This window comes from Myotis nattereri (assembly GCF_964212035.1).
Source record: "Myotis nattereri genome assembly, chromosome: 18".
NCBI classification, from domain to species: Eukaryota; Metazoa; Chordata; class Mammalia; order Chiroptera; family Vespertilionidae; genus Myotis; species Myotis nattereri.
In genome coordinates this window covers 17,634,019-17,661,786 of record NC_138093.1, presented here as the reverse complement: position 1 = coordinate 17,661,786, position 27,768 = coordinate 17,634,019, and the positions used below count along the sequence as shown (strand labels likewise).

Here is a 27,768-nt window from a genome sequence, read left to right as displayed (position 1 = left end):
ATCTTATATGCACCTAAGCTCTTAAAATAAGACCTAAAAGCAGCTTTTAAAATAAGACCCTAAAAATAAGGCTGACTGTGAATGTTTTGATGGTGGTATCTATTTCTTCATTATCTACGTGTCATCTCAGCCAAATGACCTTGTAGGCAACCCTGAAGAAATTTGCCAAACATCTACTATGTGACACTTACAATGTGCTGTGCATTGGGACCTTGGGATGCAGGTGATGTGATGCATAGAAGCTTATAAAATAACTAGAGGTCCGGTGCACGAAATTCATGTACGGATAGGGTCCCTAGGCCTGGCTGGTAATCAGGGCCCATCGGGGCTTTCCGGCTGCCTGCCAGGGCCTTCCTTCCCTGGCTGCTGGCTGCTGGCTGGGGCCTTCCTTCGGTCCACGCCGCCCCCTGGTGGTCAATGCATGTCATAGCAAGCGATCGAATTCCTGGTCTCCTAGTCGAACTCCCGAGGGGACACTTTGCATATTAGCCTTTTCCATATATAGATAGAAGGAGCATATAAAATAAGTCATATTTAGGATGTCAATAAGACCTATTTAAAAAATACAAGTGAAGGCTTTAAAAAAAAAAAACATAAAGGAAAGTAAAATCCATTTAAGTTGAGCAATTAGAAAGGCTTCATAGGAGCCCAGCCGCTGTGGCTCACCGGTTGAGCATCAACCTATGAACCATGGGATCACAGTTCGATTACCGGTCAAGCCACATGCCAGAAACATCTCTCATCATTGATGTTTCTATCTCCCTCTCCCTTCCACTCTGAAATCAATAAAATGTATTTTTGAAAAGAAAAAGAAAGGCTTAGTAGGAGAAGCAATATGTGAACCTCAACTTACCAGTTCTTCTGACTACTCTGTGAGATCTTTGAAAGAGAGGGTAACTGTCCTAAACTTTGAATCCACAATAGCTAGCTTGCAAAGTTTTAAAAAAATTGAAATATAACGAGATGGAGGAAGCAGTATGGGCAATGATACAAGGGATAGAAAGTAGCAGGGCCCATGTACCTAGAGGTTCCCGGTTCGATTCCCAGTCAGGGCACATGCCCAGGTTGTGGGCTTGATCCCTAGCAGGGGGCATGCAGGAAGCAGCCAATCAATGCTGATGCATCAATGTTTCTATATCTCTCTTCCTCGCCCCTCCCCTCTCTAAAATAAATAAAAACTTTCTTTTTTAAGTATAAGGAATGTTCCAGAAAATGGTACCTTTCGTGGGTGAGAGAGGGGAATGGAAGACATGCAGAAAGTAGTTGGTGGCCAGATGGTGGAAAACTTTAATGTGATGCCAAGAAGTCAGGATTATATCATGTAAGAAAAGGGAGTGACGATGACGTTGTGCCTTAATTGAACTCTTGCAAAAGTATTTAAGATGGTTTAGACAGCAGTTGACACTGGAGAAGAGAGGCTCTTAGACACACAATTTCTGTGGGCAGAAAAGGGGGAAGTAAGTTCTGAAGTGGGCAACAGCTACAGACATGGAAAAGCACCTCGGAGAGAAAAGGCACCACTGACGTGGAACTCCCCAAAATTTGGCAGGTGTGGGGAGAGGAGACTTGAGGAAAATACAAAAGTTTCCAGGTTTGTTGATTATGAGAACACAGGAAATGATGAATCTATTAGGAAAAGTCTGAGCACTTAAGCTGAAATCTCAGCATGCATCGGAAAATGTGGGAATGGGATCCAGGCTCCAGATCCCAGTCACCTGCCTAGCTGAACCCTGATGCTGGGTGAGATCACAGAAGAAGGAAGCGATTACTGGTTGCTATCAAATATGAGGGATTGTTTTTGACTCAGCTCTAGAGGAAATGGTATAAGTATGAGTGTTTCTTCTTTCCGATAACAAATCAGATTTCACTTCCCCCCTGACCACCAGGGAGCTCACATGTGTTCAGCTTCACACATGCTAATCCTCATGTGTGGAAATTTTTTATTCTCCATTAGTGACTTCTTTTTCTTGGCCCTGCCTCTGCACTTCTCTTTTACTTCATTGTTTGATGTTACATGTCCGATACCTCCAAAATCATTTGTAAATAAATGGCCAAAACCAGTTTGGCTCAGTGGATAGAGCGTCGTCCTTGGGACTGAAAGGTCCCAGGTTCGATTCCGGTCAAGGGCATGTACCTGGGTTGCGGGCACATACCCAGTAGGAGATGTGCAGGAGGCGGCTGATCAATGTTTCTCTCTCATCAATATTTCTAACTCTCTATCTCTCTCCCTTCCTCTCTGTAAAAAATCAATAAAATATATTAAAAAAAAATAAAATAAATAAATAAATAAATGAATGAATAAATAAATAAATACGGTTTGTAGAAAATCACCTCAAATCCTTTGTGGGAAAGCAGGTTGTAAATAAATTTAAATTTTAAAAAATGGCTTCATTTGCAGGGACGATAGCTAACTTCTTATGAATTGCAGGAATGTTTCTCTCCAACTAACAAAACCTCCTAGATTTTAAATGTCTGTGTATTAAAAGACAAATTAAAGAATGTTTAACTTAATTTTTAACTTAATTATAAAACAACTTAGCCTCACAAAAAGATTCTCTCTAAATTAAAACCTAAACTACATGATAAGAAAAAAATTTTTCAAGCAAGAATTATAAACTTTTGGCAAGCAAAATCTGAAAATTAAAGCAACTCTAAGATAATAATAATAATACAAAGCCTTAAGAAAACATGATTTATAAATATACCATTTATATTCCATTTTTTAGAGAAGCTACTGAATAAAACAGGCCACGCAATGACAATTCAACAATAAATGTTATATCCCATTCCAAAGAGAGGTGCTTACTGTATATATATATATTCTGTATACAAACTATGATCTCTTTGTGCTTTTCTTGGTTCCAGCATAATAGGAAAGCCCCTTTTCCAAGCTCAGGGCCTCCACTCAACACTATGCTTCCACAAGTCCCGTCTGTCCTATAGACAACTGGGAATCTGTCTTCTACCCTGGCAAGCCTTCTCATGAGCTGTTTGCTCCCTTTAACCAGTGACCAGGTCTTGTCCTCACTGCCACAGCCCCTTCATGCTGGGACATGAGGAGACCTTACTGGAGAATAGGCAGGGTAGATCCAAATAGACATACTTTCCTTCCACATCTAATGTTTTCTTCTATTCACCCACCCACGGGTCCCAACCAGGAAACCTAGATGTTGTTCTGAAGAAATATTACCTTTTAGAAAAACAGTATCCAGTTACAGGTCTTCATAATTTGTCTTTAATATTATGCCAAGGAAATGCAGTCTTTTACATCAAGCAGGTGTCCTGGTGACCCTTGCAACGGAGATGATCTCTTAGGCATGTTTTGCTACATATAAATCTTGGCTTAAGCACTATTTAGCAAACGATCACTTATTGAGGAGTCAATGTACTAGACATTTAAAAGTCCCTTTTTAGGCTTTGTAAAAGGAATTGTATATTATCTCCATTCTTTAAATGAGGAAACAAACTCAGAAAGCCACATACGTTCAAAGGCTCTTGGCTTTTTGTGCACACACTACCTCTGGGTAATTCTGTGTTCAAAGACCTAAGAGTGCAACACAGCTCTGAGCATCTCCAGTCTTTCAACATACATCAGTGAATCGCTTCTACCTGTGGGCTCAGCTTCCAAGAAGAGATGATAGCTGTGTCTTGAAATGTAAGTACAGTTAGGCAGACAAAGGAGAACCGAAGAGCCTTCCAGGTAGAGGAGAACACGTGTTAAGTCCTGGGGACATGAAAGGGCTTAATACATGCTGAACTGAGTAGTTCAGCAGGACTAAACGCCACAGTGCACGGTGAGGGTGGGGGAGAAGGCAGGCAGGTGGTGGATGGTGAAGAAAACAGCACGTCATGCGAAGAAGCTGGCTTACAGGGACATCAGCAGCAGAGTGACTTATTTTACAAAGTGCACATAACTGTTTTTGACTCACCAAAAGGGCAATTTCATATCCATTTGGAATATATTTCTCTACTGAGCTCACGCTCCCATTTCCTCAGATATTCTCCACTCACCTCTTCCTCTTTCTTTTTGTTCCTCCCTCTCCATCACCTATTCAGATTGGAACTCCCCTATTAACTCCTCCCCCCAACTCTCTGTGCCTCTCATGTCTGTACCAGCTGCTTGGCCCTTCTGTGACAATGAAGGAGGTGTTCATCTCCTCCTGTAAGAGGTCCTCCACCCACTGACCTCTGGATCTGATCCCACTGCATGTTTTTGCATCTATCCTGCCTCTCTCCTGTATCATCTCCCAGATCATTCCCACTAGCAAACAAAAGTGCTCTAATATCCCATGAAAAAAAGTACCCACCCTCAGCCCTAGACCCTCTTCCAACTTCTTCTCAGAAGAGCTGTCTGCACACTGTCCCCACTTCCCATTCCTTCTCGACTCCCGCCAGGTAGGCTTCTAGTTGAAGCTCCTAGCCCTCCAATAAACCTGCTCTTTTCTCTCAGTTCTAACCAGCCTCTTAAAAGCTTCAAATTACTAAATCAATTATGTTTTTAAGTTTAAAGTAAGTAAGCCCTGGCCGGTGTGGCTCAGTTGGTTGGAGCGTCATCCTGTGTGCCAAAGGGTGATGTGTTCAGGTCCTGGTTGGGGCATTATAGGAAGCAACCAATTGTTGTTTCTCTCTCTCTCTCTCTCTCTCTCTCTCTCTCTCTCTCTCTCTCCGGACCTCTCTCTAAAATTAAATAAAAATATTTTAATCAATTAATGGATTACTAAAACTTTGTGTTTTAAATAAAATAAAATAAAATACTTAAAATGCCATAAAATTGGTGAAAATTCCATTTCCAGGATCATTAGCCACAGTAGCCACATGGGGTTGTGACTAGTGTCTTAAACAGCACTGACTTACCATGATATTTTTTATATGTAAATCACATTATGCCACTCCCCTGATTAAAATCCTTCCCTCAGCTCCTTACTGTTGTGCTCTGAACAAAATTTAAACTATTTTTTAATAGCCACCCAAATATATGTTTAGAGAGAGAAAAGGAGAAGGAGAGAGAAACATCAATTGGTTGCCTCTCATACACACCCAATCTTTTGGTATACGGGAGGACACTCCAACCACGGGCCAGGGCTCAACTGTTTTTGACAAAACCTACCTAAACTCCCTTTGGCTAGCCTCCTTTGTCATACTTTTTCCTTCTCCCCATGGGCTCCAGGGACACAGACATACCTTAAGTTCCTCCAATACCCAGCTGTTTGACACCCCAGAGCCTCAGTGTCTACTGTTCCTGAAATGCTTTACCTTACTCTTCCTGTGGCTCACCCCTTGTCCTTTGGCTGATCGGAGACGGGCTTCCATCACCATGTCCTGACCATTTCTGTAACAGCATCCATACTGACTTGTGCATTTATTATTTATTATTGGTCTTTTCACTGGACTGCAAGCTCCACGCTGACAGGGAGTGTGCCTGCTCACTTATTAATGTCCTTTTGCTGCTCAAGACAGTGTCTGGCACACTGAGTCTCCAATAAACAGCATCATATGCTGCGGATAAACCAAGTATGACAAACGCTGAAACCTTGCCATTATAATTGTTGAGTCATTCATTCGAGATTTATTCAGGAGGTCCCAGGGGCTATGAGTGAAAATAAACAAACAAACTCTGACCTCAAGAAGCTCACAATTTAATGGTAGAAGTTGATCATTTCATACACTGCAGTAAGTATACTATTCAAGAACCGCTCAGAGTTATGAGTGCCCAGAAGAGGAACAGGAACCTAGGAAAGGAGAGAGAGTGGAAGGGAGCTGAGACTTGCAGGAGGCGAAGAGACCTGACTTAAAGATGATAGGAGTTAACCTGGTGAAGGATCATAATATTATTCCTATAAAGGGATCTACGTGAAAAGGCAAAGAGACATAAAAGAGTGTGGTGAATGTGTGCAAGGTATAAAACCCAGGTGAATAAGAGAATCGCAGATAAGCTAAGAAGCCTAGGCCACACAGGACCTTTCTGCCACGCCAGGAAGGTTAGATTCTATTCTGTGGGCATCAGGAAAAGTTTTCACCGAGAGAGTGACATCATTTTAATTCCATATCAATCATACTGTGGCTGTGTGGAAGGTAGCCTGGAGGGTTACAGATGGGGGAAACATTAAGCCGATAGCTGTAGTCCAGAAGATGAATGATGACATCTTGAACTCACTCGGTGGTTACAGGAATTCAGCACGAATGATCAATTTCAGAAATACTTAGGAAGTAAACTAAGCTGTTCGGAGATCATCAGTGACCTTGGCGAGGGTGGCTTCAGTGTGTTGGTGGGGAAGGAAAACATTTCCACAGCTGCAGAAATAACAGGAATTGTGGAAGTGGTGATTGGCAGTTCCCAAATCTGGCTACTTATCAGAAGCACCAGGGGAGCTTTTGAAAAACTATGGCTAAACTCCAGGGCCACTGAGTCGGTCTCCTTAAAGCAGAGCCCAGGAACCCTTATTTTGACAAGTTCCTTAGGTAGATCTTACACAAATATCCACATATTTGCTTTGGAGGAAGAGCTCAAAAATGAAGGCATGCCCTAACCGGTTTGGCTCGGTGGATAGAGCATCGGCCTGCAGACTGAAGGGTCCCAGGTTGGATTCCAGTCAAGGGCATGTACCTTGGTTGTGGGCACACCCCCAGTAGGAGGTGTGCAGGAGGTAGCTGATCAATGTTTCTCTCTCATCAATGTTTCTAACTCTCTATCCCTCTCCCTTTCTGTAAAAAATCAATAAAATATGTTTTAAAAAAATGAGGGCACATGGGCTAGGAGCATTAGCTTACCAAACACAGATACATTTTATCTCAGAAGTTTGAAAAATAAATCTCTTACTAAAAGCGAGGATCTTCACTTCCAGTACAAACCCATCTTAAGTCAAGTCAACAATTTAATTAGTAAAAACTCAATAACAATTAAATACCTAAAACAGGATTGTGCAAGAGACTGTGGGGAACACCAATAAAGAATTTGCAGTCTGCCTCAAGGGCCCAAAACAAATTTAAATCAGTCAGAAATTCTGCAGTGCCAAACTGTGTGGAACCAACCCTAAGTCATCAGGGGTCAGAGAAGGCTGCCATCTGTGACCCCTGTGCCTCTGGCCCTGTCTCAAAGTATCGAATTCTTATTCTTGAAAGTACATTTCAAATCCTACCTCCTTCAGGAATTCTTCCCTCTCTAATTCTTCCCTCTTTACTCCTGATTATCCAAAACTCTCTGTACTCCTAAAGGCACCTATAAGGTTCTAGAGACACAATCTCCAACTTGTGTGCTGGAAGGGGTTCCTCAAACATCCAAGCAATTCTCAGATACCCACTGGGTGTCCTACAATTCAACTCAGTTCTGATGCTACCTGGGGTTCGTATGAGATTCCACAGGTTAAGGGCTCAATCCCACGAGACTGCCCCCCAGACACACACACATTTCAGATTCCATTCCCAAGCCCAGGTTGTTACCAGTGCGCCTGAATGACAGGCTATAATTGAAGGTTCCAATGACCCCCTCCTTGTGTCCCACTAATTTGTTGTGGTTCACAGAATTCAGAGAAATATTCGACTTACTAGGTTTCAGGTTTATCCTAAAGGAGATAACTCAGAAACAGCCAGATGGAAGAGATGTGCAAGGCAAGGTTGGGGAAGGGACACAGAGCTTCCATGCCCTCTTCACGTGCGTCACTGTCCCCATATCTCCAAGTTCACCAGCTCTTGGAGTTCTGTACTTTTGGGCTTTTAAGGAGGCTTCCTTGTGAGGCATTATTGATGAAATCACTGGCCTTTGATAATTGGGATCGATCTCAGCCCCTTTTCCCTCCCCCAAGATGGAGGGGGTGAGGGGAGGGGCCTGAAAGCTCCATCCCTCTAATCACATGGTTAGTTACTCTGGTGATCCAGCCCCATCCTTAGTAGACCCAGGGACATCCAAAACTCACCTCCTTAATATAACAAAAGACACCTTTATGCTATCAACACTAAGGAGAGTCCAAGGGTTTGAGGAGCTGTGAACAGGAACCTGGGATGGAGACCAAATATATGTTTCTTATAAATCACAATATTGCAGCCATCAATTATTGAATGTATATTATGGGCCATATGCTTTCCATCATTTTACTGAGAACTCACAGGCACATAAAAAACTGGGTCTCTATTATTATCTCCATACTGCAGAGGAGAAAATTAAGTCCCAGTGAGATTCAATGCCTCACTGAGGAGCCTTGCTACCAGCAAGAGTCGAGGTGGGCCTGAAACGCTAGTCAGCAAAGCCTGCATTCTAACACCAGGGTATGATCACTCCTTTTCAAATATTGGCCTTTTCAGAATCTAATAAAACAAATATCTTCAGTAAGATTACTCACCCATCAATTACTTATATAAATGGATTAGTCTTTTCAATTCCAAGTTACTTAAATGATAGACAATGAGGCCCTTCAAAATCCCTACCCACTCCTAAAAGTATGTATGTGTTATTCACGGTATATCATGACCTTGAAGTAATGGGAAATGAAAATGAGACACTGTCACAGGGAGCACTGAGGCACCCACTGTAAACTAAAAATACAGTACTTTCAGCAGCAAATGTTAGGGAAAAACAAGACCAAAAGCAATCCTATATCATCCATATAATTCATGAATTAAATATATCATCCTTTGCCTCAATAACTAGGCTTGCCTTTTTTATCAATTTTTTTACATTAAGGATTGAACACAATATAATGCTTGTTGAAATTAATTATTTAAAAATATTATTTTTGGTTAACCCTCACCCAAGGATTTCTCCCATTGATTTTTGGAGAAAATGGAAGAGAGAAAGGGAAGGAAGGAGGGAGGGGAGGAGGGAGGGAAGGAGGGAGAGAGGGAGAGAGAGGGAGAGAGAGAGAAACATCAATATTTAAGACTCACAGGTTGGCTGCCTCCCATACACGCCCTGACCAGGTTTGGGGATTGAACTTGTTACCCAGGTATGTGCCCTTGATCAGAAATCGAACAAGAGACCTTGTGGTATGAAGGCTGGTGTGCTAACCACTGAGATATACCAGCCACGGCTTAATTGTTAAAATTTCTAGCCCGAACTGGTTTTGCTCAGTGGATAGAGCATCAGCCTGTGGACTGAAGGGTCCCGGGTTCGATTCTGGTCAAGGGCACATGCATGGAATGCAGGCTCAATCCCAGTAGGGGCCGTGCAGGAGGCAGCCAATCAATGATTCTCTCTAATCATTGATGTTTCTATCTCTCTCTCTCCCTCTCCCTTCCTCTCTGAAATCAATAAAAATAAAAATAAATTTTTAAAATAACTAAATAAAATAAAATTTTTACATTAATGGGCCTTACTCTAAGAATACAAGCACAGAAAAGTAAAAATATGAAACGGGCAAACTGAAGGGTAAAAATTTGCTACCCAAATATATATTTTACCAAAAGTTCACCCATTTCTTTAAATAGTAACCTTTCCATTTATATAATTTATTTCTATACAACTTTTTAGAAACTTTCCTTGGTTTAAGCAAGGCCTATCAGTTACCATCCCATGCACATCTTTCTAGAGATGCCCACGTGGTAGGAAGATATTAACATCCACTCTTTCATTTAATCTTTTCCTGGGGCCATCTGTTCCCTGAAAGTCACAATTTACTCTAGAGTATATTATCTCATCCTAATGAACTGGTCTAAGCCTGAGAAAAACCCTGCTCCCTGTCTCCTTCCACTGTGGCTCATGGGGAAAAATAAAATGTCACTGCTGGTCTGCTATCCAGAAAAGTAATAGAGGGGGATTATCAAGGGGAGGAAAGGTTGGTCCCATGGAAGTGAACGGGGAAAAGGAGGAGGCCAAGTTGAGGGTGAGAGGGAGGCACCTTAAAACAATAAGAGGATGAAGAGGAGAAGATGAACTGACCCAGGGCTCCCAGTTCTGAACACCAAGTTCCAAACTCAGCTCCTGATTCTGTTCTTGACCTTGGGCAAATCTCTTGGTTCTCTGTATCCTAATGTAGCTCCAGGAAGTGGAGCAAAAACTATGCCAGAAGAACGCGTCTTACAGAACCTAGTGAAATGCCAGTCCTTAGTACTGACAAAAGAAAAGCCAAGCTACCTGTAACAACAATAAAATTTAAAAAATCACCAACGTGGTATTAATAAACCCTCTAATTTGTTGGGATCATGATTAACTCAAGAAATGCAAATCGTTTAAGGTCAATCCTCCGCCTTTACCTTTCCCTCTTTCTAAACAACACATTCCATCTCAGATTTGACTTTTGAACATTTTCCCTGGCATTTTGTCTTCAGTTACTACATTACTTTAAATAAATGCTTTATTCTTTTTTTTTTTTTTTATCCTCTCCCAAGGATATTTTTCCATTGATTTTTAGAGAGAGTGGAAGAGAGAAGGAAAGCCAGAGAGAAACACATTGATTGGTTGCCTCCTGCAAGCACCTGACCAGGGCGGAGGAGTCTGCAACCGAGGTACGTGCCCTTGACCAGAATTGAACCCGGAACCATTCAGTCTGAAAGCTTACGCTCTAGCCACTGAGCCAAACTGGCTCGGGCTAAATGCCTTATGCTTTAAAAAGAAAGTAGAATTTCATTACTCTCACTTATTAATGCCTTGAGGTCCTTACAGAGCAGTTGGTCCGATGCATCTCACTCTCAATTAGCCTCTACTACATCTAGTTAGAGTTTTAATCTCTCCAACCTCTTTTCTTTCCTGCTCCTCTTCTCCTGGGTCCTCTCCAACACACAGTATCTCTTTGTGATAAAGCGACGGTCTAAATTCAATGCCTTGTTGTCAAGTCAGACACTGAGACACAGATCACCACCTCCCTGCTTTGACATTGATACTTCAGTACATGCAGCCTTGAGCTAGAATGATACTGGCTGCCAAACGACATTGGAAACTCGTATATTGTCTACTTTCCACTCATATCCCAACTCCATTTCCGAACTGTAATTTTTCTGATTTGTTTTCTTTTTCTGTAAAAATAATATGACAGAGTTTAAATTATTTTGTCCCAACTAGTTTGCATTATACCCAACTGCCTTCATTTTATGAACTCATTTGACAATTGCGGTCTTATACCTTAGGCTGTCAGTTTATTAGTTTACTTCCTTGTGTGTGTGTGAGTATATTTGTCTGTGTGTAATCTCATGTGCAATTAGAGAACTCTTATCTCTTGAATTTTTAAATACTCTCACATTGGGAGAGAGAGGGAGAGAAAGAACAACATTAATTTGTTGTTCCACTTATTTATGCATCCGTTGTTTGCTTCTTGTATGTGCCCTGATTAGGGATCAAACCCGCAACCTTGGTGTATCAGGACAACACTGTAACCAACTGAGCTACCCAGCCAGGGCCTATATTCTTATCCAGTATACTTAGAACTCAATAAATGTATGGTCATTTACTTTCCTTCCATTGTTTCTCAACAGTATCAACAGGAGTCATGTCCAAGGCTAAATCCCCAGCTTGTCCATTTACTAGCCATGATCCTTCCCAAATTACTTGTCTCTCCAACCAGAAGTTTCCTGCCCTAGTGACAGGTATGTGAAAACAGGTAAGGTAAGGAAGGCATGGAAAGTGTGGAACAGTGTCCATGCCTGCCACCCAGTAAGTGAAGTAAACACATTCACGTCTAAATTCATCCAATGGTGTCCAAATACTGACCCCCTTCTTCCTTCCACTTAATAGAAATGTGTTTAATATAACATAATGCATTCGATTTATGTTCCAATTAATGCTGAGAGTGTGAGAAATTGCAACGCAGACTTAGAGCTAGGCATTCTATACAGTACACTAACTTGGAGCTCTCTTGACTTGGCTCTGGTGAGAGAGGGAAAAAACCATCTATTTCTTTTAGTTGTTTGTAGTCCTCTCTTAAAATTAAATAAAACATAATAACAAGTAAACCATCATAATTTAACTCCACTTGTTCACCCTAGCAAAAGGTACTACCTACAAAAAAAACCTAATATATTAAATGTGTGTTCCATTGGTGGAGAACCCAATAGCCTACCTTCAGCATAGCTAACTATTAGGTTTCCATTCCTTCAGAGTTCTGAATGACTGCCTGCCCAACTTCATTCTTAAAGAAGTTAATCAAGTCCGTTTTTTTTAAATATCTGTTTATCATAAGTAAATTCTAAAACAGAAATATCCTATCCAGGGCAGTTCATCTAATTGTATTGCTTCTTGGATATTAATTTTAAAAATTAAGTTGATTGTGGTAATTAAATCCAACTATAAATTTGTGATGCCTAGAAGTACATTATGTGATGTTAATTCAACAAAAATATCTTTGTAATTTCAGGCTTTAGCAATTTATTGTTGGATTTTAAAGTTCATATTTCTGATACTTTATTTAAATAGACTCTTGGGAACCATGAAGTATGATTTTCAACAATTATCACATTTTAATTGATAGCACCCATTTATCTAATAACTTTAATACTTAGAAGCCATTTGTTGAGAAATATTCACTGACTCAAATGGTTTGATATTTTAAAAAATCTTTTCCCTCAATACAAACCTATTTCTGAATTAAGACGTTTTACTGATATCAATGCTGCATACCTAATCTTGTTTGCAATTAGAGAACTCTCATCTCTTCAATTTTTAAATACGCTCTTGAAATCAAAGGATTTAAGAATAGATTAGTATCTATATAAGTTATATAACTGACATTTGGATTTTTAAAAAACTATCTGGTCATGTCCAGTCAACAACAGCATCAAATGGCTCACTTTTAAAGTTCTCCCACAAAACAACTTAATTTGATAATCAACAAATCCATCTTTAGAAACCTCAAAATTAAATAAATATACATTATTTGACATTTCCACATTGATATGAACTCCCCGCAACTAGTAATTTTAAAAAATCTTTTATTTGGTCCCTAGTAATCACAAAACCTATTCTTTTTGTGCAAAATTGAAAGTCTATTTACCAGTCAGGCTTAAGTAAAATAATGTAGACGCCTCTGTCTAGATAATTAGCATTGAAGAAATAATGTTCTAACAAGTATATCATTAAAAAACATTTGCACATTAGCACCTAGTACAGTTTTCACTTAACATCTCTATAAACAAGTTATATGTACTCTAAACACACAGTTAAATAAACAACCCAATTACATTCTAGAGCTCCCTTCAAAGATGTCTAATATAGTAAAGAAATATATGTTTTAACGAACGTTGCTTTCACCTAAGGAGTTGCTTCCAATCCTCTGTGAAATGAGTCACGGTAGACATACATAAATAAATAAATATAATGTATTAATGTAGCAGCTTCTTATTTATTTAGGTGGTGCTTTTAAGTGTGATCAAAAATAAGTTAAAAGCATTTATCAGAAGCATGGGAGAGTCTCAATGTGGCGGGGCAAGGTAGCACCCAGATTTCAGAAAATATGTACAGATTCCAGACACCTCAGGTTGAATCCTAGCACCGCTGTTTTTATGTTAAATTAGCCTTTACCAAGTTACTCAAACTCTCCAAATCCCAATTTCCTCTTCTGTTAAATGGGACTCATAAGAGTACCATCCTCTTTGGGGTTTTATGAGGACTAATAAGATTATCCTTGTAAAAACACCTAGACTAGCACAAGATGCGTACATAGCAAACAATAAATGTCAACCATCATCATCATCATCTCACTGTGCTGTAAAAAGAAAAAACTGGATGTAAAGATAGTTGAATAAATTCAATTCTTCTGTACACAAACCAGACCAATGGGCAGAGCCCAAGCCAGTAAGTGAACCCCCATATTCAGATCGAGTCTCAACTCCTATTCATAAGCTGCCTCTCACTGCCAGCATATATCTTATCTGAACAACCAAAAGAACAATCTGGTTACTCATACTATATCACATTAATATGTAAATGCATCACTTCAGCAAGAAAAACCACAAACAAGTAGTTCATTCATGCCTCATTTTAGTCATGACAATCTCAAACTTGTCACCCAAAAATTAAATTTTACAGCTACAGTTAAATGAAGTAAACACATTCAAAATTCATTCAATGGTGTCAAAAAAGATCAACATAAACAAACAATCTGAGAGGAGAAGATAGGATTAGTCCACTAAGCATGGATTGTCAAATACTGAGGAGAAAATGCTTCATTATTTGAAAAGCATAAATGATGTACAAACACTATTGATTTACACAAACAATGGCCCCTTGTTTTATGACTACATTCAATAACTGCACATAGTCAGTCTGAAAATGAAAACTGCACAGAGGTCAGTCTTAAAAAACACATGAGAGAAAAAAGTTTCATCCTCAAAGGAAAGGACCTTATCTTTAGTGCATAATTTCTGGATAATAAAAAGATAAAAGGTTATAGTAGAATACAAATAGTTTTTTCTGCCTATGATGACTTTCTTAAAAGAGAGAACTCCTTTTCCCCTAAAGTTGGTTTATAATTAGAAATTAGACTCCTCAATAATTCAATGACTGAAACCTTTACTAAAACCAAATGACCTTTTTCATTAAATGTTCTATTATATAGGCTCTGCTAGGCAGGTATCATCTCTACAGATAATAAACCCTTTTATATGTATTAAATGAGCTTTCCCCTCTATGTCCGTCCATCCTTTTCTTTTATTTGACATTCTAACAGTAATTAATTACTGGTAAAACTTTAAAAGTATAAGAAATTACTAATGTATTCCAATAAATGCTCTGATTTGTATAATATTTATAATGTCCCTATTTTCATTCTATCATGAAAGTGTTCAAACTAAAATATTTTACTCTTCCATATCTCTTTTTAAAAATTCTCATTTCAAAAGAATATAGCTAGTGAGGGGAAATCTGTACAATTTTATTACAGCATTAAGAAGTGTGTTAGAATTTGAAAACCTAAAGAATAGAATGAATATGTGCATAAAATGGACATTAGATTTAAAAGCTCTTGCCACAAACAATGTATTGTTTAGTTATAATTGTGGCTCATCCAAGTAAATGTATGAAAGATGCATAAAAATATGGTGACTGCATTTGAATTACTTACAATTTTAACCTTTAAGTGCCTGTCTAAAAACCAAAAGTAGTTAAATTACTATTAAGACATCATGTCAAATGCTCTGGAGTATGTAAACCCCAAAATACATTGTCATCAAACCTCACTTTCCCTAAGGGTACCTACCACTTTCTATTTAGTGAATTTCATTAGCAATAAATCAAAGAAAGTAAAGACCCTTAAGTATGTGACTGTTACATGTATGTGTGAAATACATATTCCTCCAACACTTTGTCCTGACTATGATGACGTAGGCAAAATGTTTTACCATCATTCAAAATAAATGATAAAACCAAGGCAAAGTGATTAAGTGACTTATTAAAAAATACCAGCCAATTGTTGGCAATTTTAGTTTTTATTAGGCTTCTTGGCTTTCTAGTTTGGGTGAGGAAGGTGCAAAATAAAGTACCATTTGATAGAGCCTCATCTGAGAGAATAGAAAATGCACGTTATGGATACTGATATTCCCAAAGGAGGTGTGGGAATATCTAAATCTTACACATCACCAAACACTCACAACAACAAAAAGGAACAGGAACAGGACAGTTCTGAATCCCAAATCACTAACCTGACAAATCAAAACAGTAAAGTACAATTTCTGGAAATTGCCCCCTCCGGCCCACTCTCTCCGCTGTTTCCACCTGGAAACAGATTTCAGCTTTCATTATGCTTTTGAAATTGGCTTTTCTTAGCAAATGTCTGCACTCCTCAGGCAAGGCCCCTTAAAGTAACCTAATCCCGCCTGAATTGCTCGGTGGAAGAAATGCTGATTCCCAATTCAAAATAAATCCCTTAGCTTTTTCTGTATGAAGAGTCACGAAAAAAACCTCCTCGCTATAATTGAGATGCAGCCTGTTATCTTGAAGATTCGCAGGCCCAATCTCAGCTTAGGGAAGGGAAGTGATGCTGGGGGAGGGGGTGCAGAGAGAGGGCGAGAAAGATGCTGGTCCGTTCCGAGATGATGCAGGAATGACAAGGCACCTGGGCAACCCAGGTCCACGTCCCCCTGTCCCCCGTCCCCCCACCACCACCACCCAGGTTCAGAGTCTGCGCCTCGGTTTCTCTGGCATAGGCCTGGAGCTGTGAATTAGGTGCTCAGGGGAACACACCACCTTTTATTCTTGACTCCCTGGGAGGAGAATGGTGGGGAAGTGTCGCTGGATGAAGCTGCACCACAACAAACGAGGTCTTTCTCCTCGCACCCCGCCTCCCCTGCCAGGGGCAGGCGACGACTGTCTCGAACAGTAGACACAGCTCAGAGAAGCAGAGAAGCAGGGCGGGTAGCGGGGCATCTCCACGCGGAGGCGGGGAGTGGGGGGATGAACCCCACAGCCCTGCGAGCCCCTCCAGGAGGCTGGTGGGAAAGGAGGAGATGTGGAGCCGGGAACCGGGGGCCAGGGGACTGGCTGCCCAGGGCTGGCGTGCGCTGCCGGGGGAAGTCCATCCTGGGGCGGGCCCCCACCCCCCACCCCGCCCCAGGCGGAGGACGAGGAGGAAATGGCTTTGTATCGCAGGATGAAAGGCAGACAGGAGGGCCACCAGGCGTGGGGGGCGGGGGAGGGGGGCCACCGCAGCCGGACGACCCCGCCCGTGCCCCGGCACCACTGTCCCCCTCCATTCCGCCGCAGCCGCACCCCCTCAGGCTCCAAGGGCCAAAGCAGGTAGCCACTTCTGCACCCTGCACTCACCTGCCCACGAAGTTCTCCAGCACCGAGCTCTTGCCGGCGCTCTGGCCGCCCACCACGGCAATCTGCGGCAGCTCCAGCAGGCAGCTCTGCCCCAGCGCCGAGAAGGCGTCCTGCAGACGGTTCACCAGCGGGATCAGCTCCTCCATCTCCCGGTTCCCCATCCTGCCTGCGCAGCCGCCACCCGCCCGTGGGTCTCTGCTGGTCTCGGCTTCCTGGCCGGGAGCTGGGCCGCGCGGGGTTCAATCAACCGGGTTCAGTGAGCCGGGTCCAGCGCCCACGTCGGATCCCGCCGCCCTGCCCGCTGGCCCGCCGCTGGGCTCCTGACAGCTAACAGCCCGCAGCACGCCTGCGCAGCCGGGCGGGGGCGTGGCCTGGCTCCCAGACCGCCCCGCCCGGTGGCAGCCCCGCCCCAGGGTTCCCAGACCGCAAGCACCACTGCCTCCCAGCTGCGGCCAGATGCCTCCGCCTCCACCTCCGCCTTCCGCTGCCCGGGCTCAGAAGCAGAGTTACAGCCCTGGGTCAGCACCCAATCAGCAGCAGCTGGCGACACTGCTCCCTCTCCGCACCTACCACCACTAACAACCCGGTACTGTCACCACCACCACCAGCAGCAGTCATCAGTGCCCCACCTCCAGAAGACAGTCCCCCAAAGGATGTCTCATGTCCTCACGCTCTGCTCCACAACCCGAATCTTCCCGGGGAGGTGGCCTGTTGGAATCTAAATCCTCCTATCTGACGTCCATTTCAGGCCCTGCGTTGTCTGACTCCACCTAATTATTCAACTTTCCTGACTCCATCCGCCCCGCCCACCCAAGCTGAACTGGAGTCTGTAGTGCTTACCCCTCACCTCTCTCCCTCTCCAATCTACCAAGCTCATGCCGTCCTTGGCTACTCCTCACACCATTTCTTCTCCCAATCCATCCCCTTCTATAGGGTCCGTCAATAACCATTACCATGTACTCTGCACCCATTGAGTTAAATTAAGCAAATCGAGAAGACTTGCCTTTGGGTCCTGTGTCTGATGATGGAGACACAAAGATAAATGGACATGTTTTTCTTAGTCTCCTTAGAAAAGTCCTCTTTCCTCTTTTCAAACATCCGTAATTGTCAGGATTTCATTCATGGGCCTTGCCACATCTCATGCTTCCTGCCTTTCCCAGTCATGCCAGAGGGAGATGTGACTAAAGAAGAGTGGTCACATGGTACAACGTGCTGGCTTTGAAGATGGAGAAATGGAGGTCACAAGCCAAGGAATGCAGGCACCTCTAGAAATTGGAAAAGGCAAAGCAACAGATTCTCCCCTAAAGTCTCCAAAAGGGATAGAACTAATGACAAGCTCCTTGGAGACAAGATCAATCTGTGTGATTCTCAATGCCCAGCACAGTGATTAGCACTTAAGAAGACCACAGAACACTGGAGGCAGATGAAAACAAATTATTACAACACAATGTAGTGCCAAGGACGCTATGGACTGAACTGTCTCCTCAAACTTCATATGTTGAAGTCCTAACCCTCAGTGTGGCTATAGCTGGAGTAAAGAAATAACTAAGGTTAAATGGGGTCATAAGGGTGGAGCCCTAAGCCAATAGGATTAGTGTCCCTATGAGAGCAGACACCAGAGCACTATATCTATCTATCTATCTATCTACCTACCTACCTATCTATCTCTTCTCCTGCTCTCTATCACGTTTTTTTCACATCACCTTCCTAGCCAGGAAGAAATATCCTAAAGTTTAACAGCCTTTTTCAGGCATGGCTCTCTATCTAAGAAGTTAGAACTTTTTATAAACATATCAAAGCTCGTATATCTAAATGAGTATTTTCCTTCAGGGTCATTTTGAGAAGTGACTGATTTATTGCAATAATACTGCATTTCACACAATGTCAGTGGAACTCTTCCACTGAAATGGAAAGTCAGTATTCCACAGTCACACATCATTTTAGATCAGGGGTCCTCAAACTATGGCCCGTGGGCCACATGCAAATACAAATAATGTATTTGTTCCCGTTTTGTTTTTTTACTTCAAAATAAGATATGTGCAGTGTACATAGGAATTTGTTCATAGTTTTTTTTTAAACTATAGTCTGGCCCTCCAACGGTCTGAGGGACAGTGAACTGGCCCCCTGTTTAAAAAGTGTGAGGACCCCTGTTTTATATTAACAGAATAGTATTCATGTCGAACCTCATTCATAGGACTTAGTCAAATAACTTCTTGCTAATTATAAAAAGTAAACCTAGCCCTAGCTGGTTTGGCTCAGTGGATAGAATGTTGGCCTTCAGACTAAAGGGTCCCAGGTTCCATTCCACTCAAGGGCTCCTACCTGGGTTGCAGCCTCCTCCCTGGCCCAAGCTCAGGTTGGGGCACATGCAGGGGCATGTGCAGGAGGCAACCAATCAATGTGTTTCTCTCACATCGATATTTCTCTATGTCTTTCCCTCTCTCTTCCACTCTCTCTAAAAATCAATGGAAAAATATCCTCAGGTGAGGATTAAAAATAAAATAAGATAAATAAAATGTAAATCTATACTATATATTATATATACACACATATATTCATATTATATACATATATTTTTAAAATACGCTACAGGTGAAGGCAAACTCTAAAGAGAGGAGTCAGAAAGTTTTGGAGAAGTGAAGATATCCCTGGAAAAATATTTAACCTTTCAAAGAAGAGCACATGATTGACAATATGAACTCAAGAATTCATGTTTTTAAAAATCAGTCACATTACTGCGGAATCACATTTCGTACCCTTCACACAGAGCCTAGATCAGTGCTGATCAATATTTATGAGGCAGAACTGAACAGAAACATTAAACATTTGTCATGTCCTCCAGGCTCAGAATCACTGGGTAAAAATATTTACTGCTTTGTGTACAGGTTAGGACCTATTCGGGTCCTTCAGTTCTTTTTCCAGGCATTTATCTCATGGATGGGTTACTACAAATCAGCTTGTCCTCAGGCATCCGTTGAGTTCCATTAAACCCAGTTGGCATCATACAGACACACAGACACTCAGCCCTATAGCCATTGTAGTTGACACATCCCTCAGGGTCCGCTCTCCTTTAGCCTAAGGGATGATGAGAAAGCAAAGACTCCCAGTTTTAGTGCCCATGTTTTTCATCAACTGTCATCAGGAAGCAAAATAACTCAGGAAGAACACTCCAGTCTCCTACCTCTATCACTTCTGTCGATTTGAGCTCCGACAGATGGAAACTCACCAGTAGTCTCATGGAAGCATAGCTAAATCGACACACAGGCAGAGCAGGAAACGTCAATGGGCAAGTTTACCTTGTGAAGAGAGAAGGGTTAGGAAGAACTCTCTACCTCGCTCAAGTCCGATGTGGCAGCCAGCTTGTGTTTCCACCTATGGAGTAGGCATAGCTGGGCTCTGCTGTAAGTATAAACTATATATACTAAAATAGAGCGGGATTCCTTTTAAAAGGAAGGTCCCCCAGTGCTTTTTAATTCTCATTTATTGAATTATTAATCTCTCTCTATATACATATAATTATAATTAATAATGATGTTATAGGTAAGCTATAAATTATCATTTAAAATTATGTTCATGAAGATTTTTCAATTACATAGAGAAATGCTATGAATAAAATATTAAATTTAAAAAGCAGGGTAAAAAATTTTATATAAAGTATTACCATATCTACATAAAAGACCATGTCTAGGAAAAAAAATGGAAAGAAATGTGCCCCAAAATTTAATATTATTCCCTACAAGAAAGTATGGGGGAAAAATTACTGTCCTTTTCCTTTCGTTTCTCAAACTTTCTATGATGAGCATGCTTCACTTTTACAGTTTGACAGTTGAATAAATGCCATCTGATTGAACCATCATATTGTATAATAAAAGCATAACATGCAAATCAGCCAAACAGCAGAACAACCATCCGGATGACAATCTGGACGACCATCCGGGACCATGCTATGACGCCCACTGGTGTCAGACTAGCCAAGGCGGGTGCAATGCGATTGGTCGGGGGCCCAGCCATGGCCCCATGATCACCCCGCAGAGGGAGGCCCAGGCCACCAACCAGGGGGCTGCAGAGGATGGGCGGGGCCTCCCTCTGCAAGGGAAGCCCGGGTCCCAGGTGCCAGAGGAAAGCCAGCAGCCGGGGGAAGGAAGGCCTACTCTTGCACAAATTTCGTGCATCAGGCCTCCAGTCAGTTTACATACACACCAGCTTATCAACAGCAAAGATGTTGCATAATATAAGGCTAAAATAACTTTGTAAATAGAAACAGGAGAGTCCACAATCTCCCCTATCTGCAAGCCTTTGCCACTCACTGGCAGCTGGTAACTGGCCAAATATAACTAAGATTTTAAAATGAGAAACATTTCTTTCTGACTCAAAGAGCAGAAATGTCACAAGCCCCGGCCATGATGGTGACACCAACTATCATTAGCCAAGAGTTCATTCAGTACACCAAACTGTAGAGTAGCCACAACTGCAGGAAAGTAGTTAAATGAGCTGAACTTTGTTTGCTTCAAGCATACACTACAATCTATGTGATCAATAAGCTGACATAAAAGGTTACATCTTGCATGAGCACATTTATATGACATCCTAGAAAAAGCAGAGCTAGTCTATGACAACAGAAAGCAGTCTGGGGCAGAGGGAGGGGACAGGGGACTGACTGCAAGGGGACATGTGGAAACTATAACTGAACGGTAGTGGTGGTTTACATGGTTGTATGTGTGTCAAAACTCATCGAACTATACACTTAAAATGGTGCATTTTGTTTCATGTAAATTATACAGTAATAAAAATAACCTATGGTATTTATGATACATTTCTGTTTTTTAACTGATTTTTGAGAGAGAGAGAGGAAAGGGAGAGAGAGAAAGAGAAGGGGAGGGAGGGGGAAGGAGAGGGAGAGGGAGAGGGAGAGAGAGAGAGAGATAGATTTGTTGTTCCATTATTTATGCACTCATTGGTTGATTCTTGTATGTACCCTGACCCAGGATCGAACCCGCACTATGATATACTTCTATATGGTGTAATGGTAATACAGGTATTATCATAATACAATGGTAATATTATAATAACGTGATAGTCTGAGCCTTGGAACAACCTTAGTACTAGGCAGCCATAATCATGCTGTGTTTTGAAAGTTCAAAATAAAAATACACCTAACCCCCAAGAAATTTGCAATGACTCCAAAATTCTATTACTATAGAGACATTCTTATGGGAGTCTTTTCAGTACTATATTGATGGAAAAATATCACTTGGGAGAAGGGAAAGAAATACCTTAAGCCATTATCAATTATCTCTTAGGAAAGATGACATTTCACGGTGCCAGCTCGGGGAAGTGGTCTGGGTGTGGGGCAAGGGGACAAGAGCGGAGAGGGCCTCATAAACCCACCAGAGTGACTGTCCTCAGACAACCTGACAATTTCACATGGTCTCCTCTTTCATTTAAAGGGAGAAATGTCAAGCTCAGCAGAGCTCATCTCTGAGTAGACATCTGAGGCCCAACTGAAGCCCTACTGCCTCCCTCCTGGACCTTTGCCAAGGACGGCGGTGACGGAATACACTGCTTTTGAACACTCTATATCCACAAACCATTCTCTGTCTGTTCTTTCATTAGCTATACACAGCTGCCTTTGAAGCAACACCGAACAGTGAGAGAGCAACAGCAATCCTGTTTCACCGTTAAGAAAACAGAGAGAAATCAAAGATAAGGCGACTTGGTCAATGCCACACAGCTAAGAACCACAGGAGATGCTCTCTGCCGTGCTTCAGGAGATACTTGGGTCATCCTCAGGTAAGAACCTTGAACCTAGTAATACTATAGTAGTCCCTACATTGATCAACCTAATACTGTGGTTGAAAAATGCATGGTTAGCTGTTGCTTGTGAACAAGAGCAGGTTTTATCTTTGCGTCAATGCTTCCCATTGCCACGACCTAGAGTTAGCAGACTGGAATTGGTTCCTACTGCCTGTATGACTCACCCTCCTTGCCCGTAATTTCATCTGCATAATAAGTATATTAATGTCTGTTCTTCTTAATTTATAGAACTACTGTGAAAGCAAATAAATAATGAACACTGAAATAGTCTATAAACTGCACAGTACCAAATAATTATTAGATGTTTTACTTATAATTATCCAAACCTATTCAGGAATTGTAAATATATTTTATTAATTAGCAAAAGGTTCTTTTCTTGATTAACTGTAATTTTTAACTGGTTTAGGTGATAGAAATCTATGTGATAAAAATATCTTCAGGTATCTTACCATTCATGTACCTCATCAGATGTAGGATTCCTTCATCTGCTAAGTTAGAATTGTGGAAGAGCACTCTTAGGAAGAGCCCAGAAATAACTATACAGAAAGCATACTTGAAAGTAACAATTCACACCCTGGTTGGTGTGGCTTGGTTTGGCATCCCATCACCAAAAGGTTAGATTCCCAGTCAGGGCACACGCCTGGGTTGCGGGCTCAACCCCCAGGAGGGGGCGTGCGGGAGGCAGCCAATTAATGTTTCTCTCTCACATTGATGTTTCTCTCCCTCTCTCTTTCTCTCCCTTCCTCTCTCTCTAAAATCAATAAAAACATTTTTTTAAAGTAACAATACTGGGAACCAAGCATGACAGAGTAATGAAAAGCAAGATGAGTTTTCACAAACATGGAAGGAGGTCCAGGAAGCAGCGTTAAGAGGAAGCAGAAATGGCCTAATACTAACTGTGATGGAGAAGTTACAGTTAAACTGAATTCCTTTGTAACTTTTGTTGCTCTCCATGTACAGCTGTAAAAGGCTTAAAATTGTCTCAAGGTAGCCAATGACACAAGAAAATGTCCAGATTCTCAAGCAAAACTGTGCAAAGAAACCCAGTGTCCACAGAGCCGAAGTTCTCCAAAAGTGGCCACTCCCAACAGAGGCATCTGTAGACTTTCCTTGGTGACTGCCCAAGTAGAAATCCCACTCAGCCTGTTCCCCCTAGCCTGCTGACCCTCTTCCTGGCTAGCATCCACATTTGCCTTGGAAAAACATTTCACAGACCTAAAAATCAGTCCTTTAACACTTCCACCAAAGAGCAACTCATTGTGGCAGTCAATACGCTGAGGCCTCATTAGCTGAACCTGGAAAAAGGTAAAAACTGTAGCCCCTTGCTTGTGTCAGCACCTCAGTATTTCAATCACCTCTGAAAAATGCTCCCCAGGCTTCCCTCCATGACCTTCAAAATATGCTCCTTTTAGAGTGACTTGAAGGAGTTATTTCCTTCCAACCCCACATAAATTATTTTGGGAATATAAATGTTGGCAGGTAAGTGCTGAGAGAATGGAAAAATAAAGTTGGCTTAAAAGGTAACGGGCAGGTTTGACCCCATCTCCCTGTTAGGCCATTTGTGTGGTCTGAAAAATAAACACTGAGCTGAGAAGACGACTGAGCTCCAACTCCAGCGTACAGTGTTTGATTCCATGAGGGCACGCTCTACTTACATCCCACTGTGGAACAGGAATCTGTCACACACACACACACACACACACACGCACGCACACGCACGCACACACACGCGCACGCGCACGCACTAGCTGAGGGCGTTCCCTCAGGCCACTGACATCTGCAAAATGACAGCTCTACCAAGGAGGCCATGACAACAGCAAGGAAACAATTATGTTTTCTGTGAATGAGTGTACACATGGTTTTGGACGAGTCATTTGTCATCTATTATAATAAGATTCATTTTCTTTTCTTTTTTCCCTTTTTCTTTTTAAAGCCAATTTTCAGCAGTGGCTGGTTAGAGAAGGATCTGGCCGGAGTGTTGGTATTGACCCTTCATCCACTGACAAAATTTTTCTCACAATCCAAAGGGGGCTAGGCACAGCACAGGATGGGAAAGGTTCCCAGTGCAAAGTCTTGCATGAAATTGACATAGGCTCTTCAAAGATTTTTCTCTCCTATCCAGATGTCTCCATCCGAACAAAATTACTATCAAGAAAAACCTAATCAGGATTTGATCACAGACATGGTCCCTTCCACTGTTGGGCCAATATCAAGTCAGTTGAAGACCCTGATGCTACATTATTTAGTTTATTATCTCTCTAAACTTAAGAATTCTAGAGAGCTAACCTACTTATCAGAAATGGTAACTCACAATATGGTTTCTATTTTCATACCATTTCCCACATTTCTGTTTTAATGTACATCTATTTCTGTAGCTAACAAAGCCAACTGTGATATGAAACTATTCTGGGGATGCTCAATTTTCTCTTTCTCTAATTGATCACACATTACCCTGTCCATTGGCCTCAAGAAGTTGGCATAAAAAGAGGTAATGGCACACCATGCATATCAAATGGATGGCTTACGTCGGAGACCCTTAGAACCTCATCATAGGTCTTCTTGTGGGTTTCTTCCTAGAGTTTCTTTTTTTTTAAATATATTTTATTGATTTTTTACAGAGAGGAAGGGAGAGGGATAGAGAGTTAGAAACATCGATGAGAGAGAAACATCGATCAGCCACCTCCTGCACACCTCCTACTGGGGATGTGCCCGCAACTAAGGTACATGCCCTTGACCGGAATCGAACCTGGGACCCTTCAGTCCATAGGCCGACGCTCTATCGACTGAGCTAAACTGGTCAGGGCTCTTCCTAGAGTTTCTAAAGGGACCTGACAACATTCACATCCTCCCTCCTTCCCTCCCCTCAGAGCCAACGGGAAATGAAGCACCGAGGGATGTTTTCACACAGAATACTAGTCTGAAGTCTTGTCCAAGGTCCAAGCTCACTCAGCAACAAAGGTGGGATTGAAACTATGAGCTTTTCTTGGGTGTACCACTCTAGGAGACACCCAAGCCTATGAAGTGGGGGATTTGCTATTTGTCTCAGTTGTTTTTCTAGGGAAGACTTTAAAATAAAACTTCAATGCAAAAAAAAATTAATGTTCCATTAATATAGTAGCATCGTTTTACTAATTATGGCTTCTGAAAAAATTCTTCATTTATTTCCATATCCCCACCATCACCCAGGGCTATTTACTAGGCTCTATTTGCAAAGAGTAGCCTACTCTATGTGATTCAAAGAGAGCTAAGCAGATCTACATGTGAGAATTTACCATCTAAATCATCCATAGATCCCTTCAAGGGTGAAAAGGTGCAGCTTTAGACTGTTTCTGCTGAGTTAAAATGCAAAAAAAAAAATTGGAAAGATCTCAGTATCACCAGGGAAATCCAAGTCAAAACCACAATGAGGTACCACAGCAGATATACCAGGCTGGCTAAAATTTTTTAAATGGGAAATAAATGTTGGTGAAGAAGTGTAGAAATTGGAACACTTACACTTTGTTGGTGGAGATATAAGATGCTGCTGCTGTTGTGGAAGACAGTTTGGTGGTTCCTCAATAAGTTAAACATAGAACCAGCAGGCACTTGCACACCTATGTGTATAACTCCCAAATTGAAAACAGGCATTCAAATAAAATCTTGTACATGAATTTCATCACAACATATTCACAACAGCCAAAAAGGTGGAAACAACCCAAATTTCCATCAACTGATGAATGGAAAAACAAAAGGCAGTATATCCACACAATGGAATATGACTCAGCCATAAAAAGGAATGAAGTACTGATATATGCCACAACATGGATGACCCTTGAAAACAGTGTACTACCGTTAAAAAGCCAGACATAAAAGACCACATATTGTATGATTCCATTTATATGAAATATCCAGAATCGATAAATCCATAGAGACAAAACCCAGCTTGGCATTTACCAGGGCCTGGGCAGAGAAGTATAAGGGAGTGACTGCTTCATGGGTCTGGGTTTCCTTTTGAGATGATGGAAATATCTAGGAATTAGACGGTGATGGCTACACACACTGTGAATGAATGTAGTAAATGCCAAATGAATTATGAACTTTAAAATGTTTAATTCTATGTGATATGAATTTTATGTCAATTAAAAATATGAAAAGAAAATTAGACAGGAAGGGCACATCTGGGCATAGACACTCGATCCCCTGCAGCTCTTGACCAGGGCTTGGCAGTCTCGTGTTTGAGGTTGAGGTTGGCATAGTTGTCCTTTGGTCATTGGAAGCCCTGAGCCTGTGGGAGAGCAGGGTTGAAAGACATGTTCTCTGTGGGCCTAATGCTTCTGAGTGGGCAGTTTCTCTCTTCTGGAGGGAGCTGATGTAGGTTTAGGCTGTGCTTTTCTTCCACAACCCTCGGTCTGTTTCAAGAGCTCCTACCAGCTACAGACTCATCTCAAAGCTTAAGAAGCCCTGGCATTGCTCCAGGCTCTCCCTCCTGGGCTGTGCCCCCTGGGCTCAGAGCCAGTGACTTCTGCATTCATAGCAGTGTTCCTGAGCAATCCCACACCAGTGTCATTGCCACTGATATAAGCCCAAAGAAGTTTGGATGGTGTTACTTTAATGTTTCCTTCCATGGCCACATCCTGAGTCCTTGACTATTCACGTTTACTAGTATGCAACAAGTACTCAAGTGAAAACACACTTTTTAAGCTTTGCAATCAGCTGACAACTATTTGGGGAAGACTATCACCGTCCTTATTCATCTCTTTCTACTGAGCCCCTGAAGGGAAGGATAGAAGATGCGTGTCTGGCATGTCATAAGCTCTTAAACTAAACATCTTCTAGAGAGCAGTTATTTACTGTCTGGAAATTTCTCTAACTGTAGTCTATGCACACCCTAATCTTACGCAAATCACTTATCAAAAGCATATGCTGAGCTCGCTCACTATGGCCCCTCTTTTGCATGCAGTAGTTTCTCCAACACCCTTGGAAAAATTCTCATAGAGACCACATAGAGTGCCAACAGAAGGCAGGCACTGTTATCATGGGTGTTCTCTCATTTAATAAGGTAGCATGGATGCCATTGCTTTTTTTTTTTTTTTTTTTTTACTGATTCATTTAACAAACACTTCTTGAGGACCTTCAGAATACCATGCCTGGCATTGGAGATAAGAAGAAACAAAGATACAAGCAGAAAGAACTCAAATATTTCAACCTCTTGTTGAAAAGGTGTATTTCTAAACTTGAAAGAATGGCAAAACCATCTCAATATGTCAGGAGACTGGCATCTCTAGACGCAGTTTCCAACT

The 27,768-nt window shown here is 41.7% G+C and overlaps 1 protein-coding gene across 4 annotated transcripts in view; it reads right to left on the bottom strand.

The window, feature by feature from the left end:
* Positions 1-17,017, bottom strand: part of DNM3 (dynamin 3) — a 369,574-nt gene extending 352,557 nt beyond the window's left edge. For 2 of the 4 annotated variants that reach the window (XM_081113203.1, XM_081113206.1), the window contains exon 1: positions 16,676-17,017. In XM_081113203.1, coding sequence (XP_080969329.1) covers positions 16,676-16,836 — 161 coding nt within the window. In that variant the 5' untranslated portion in view covers positions 16,837-17,017. The remainder of the gene's footprint in view (positions 1-16,675) is intronic. The other 2 variants (XM_081113205.1, XM_081113204.1) reach the window with 1 other exon arrangement.
* Between the last annotated feature and the right edge of the window lie 10,751 nt (positions 17,018-27,768).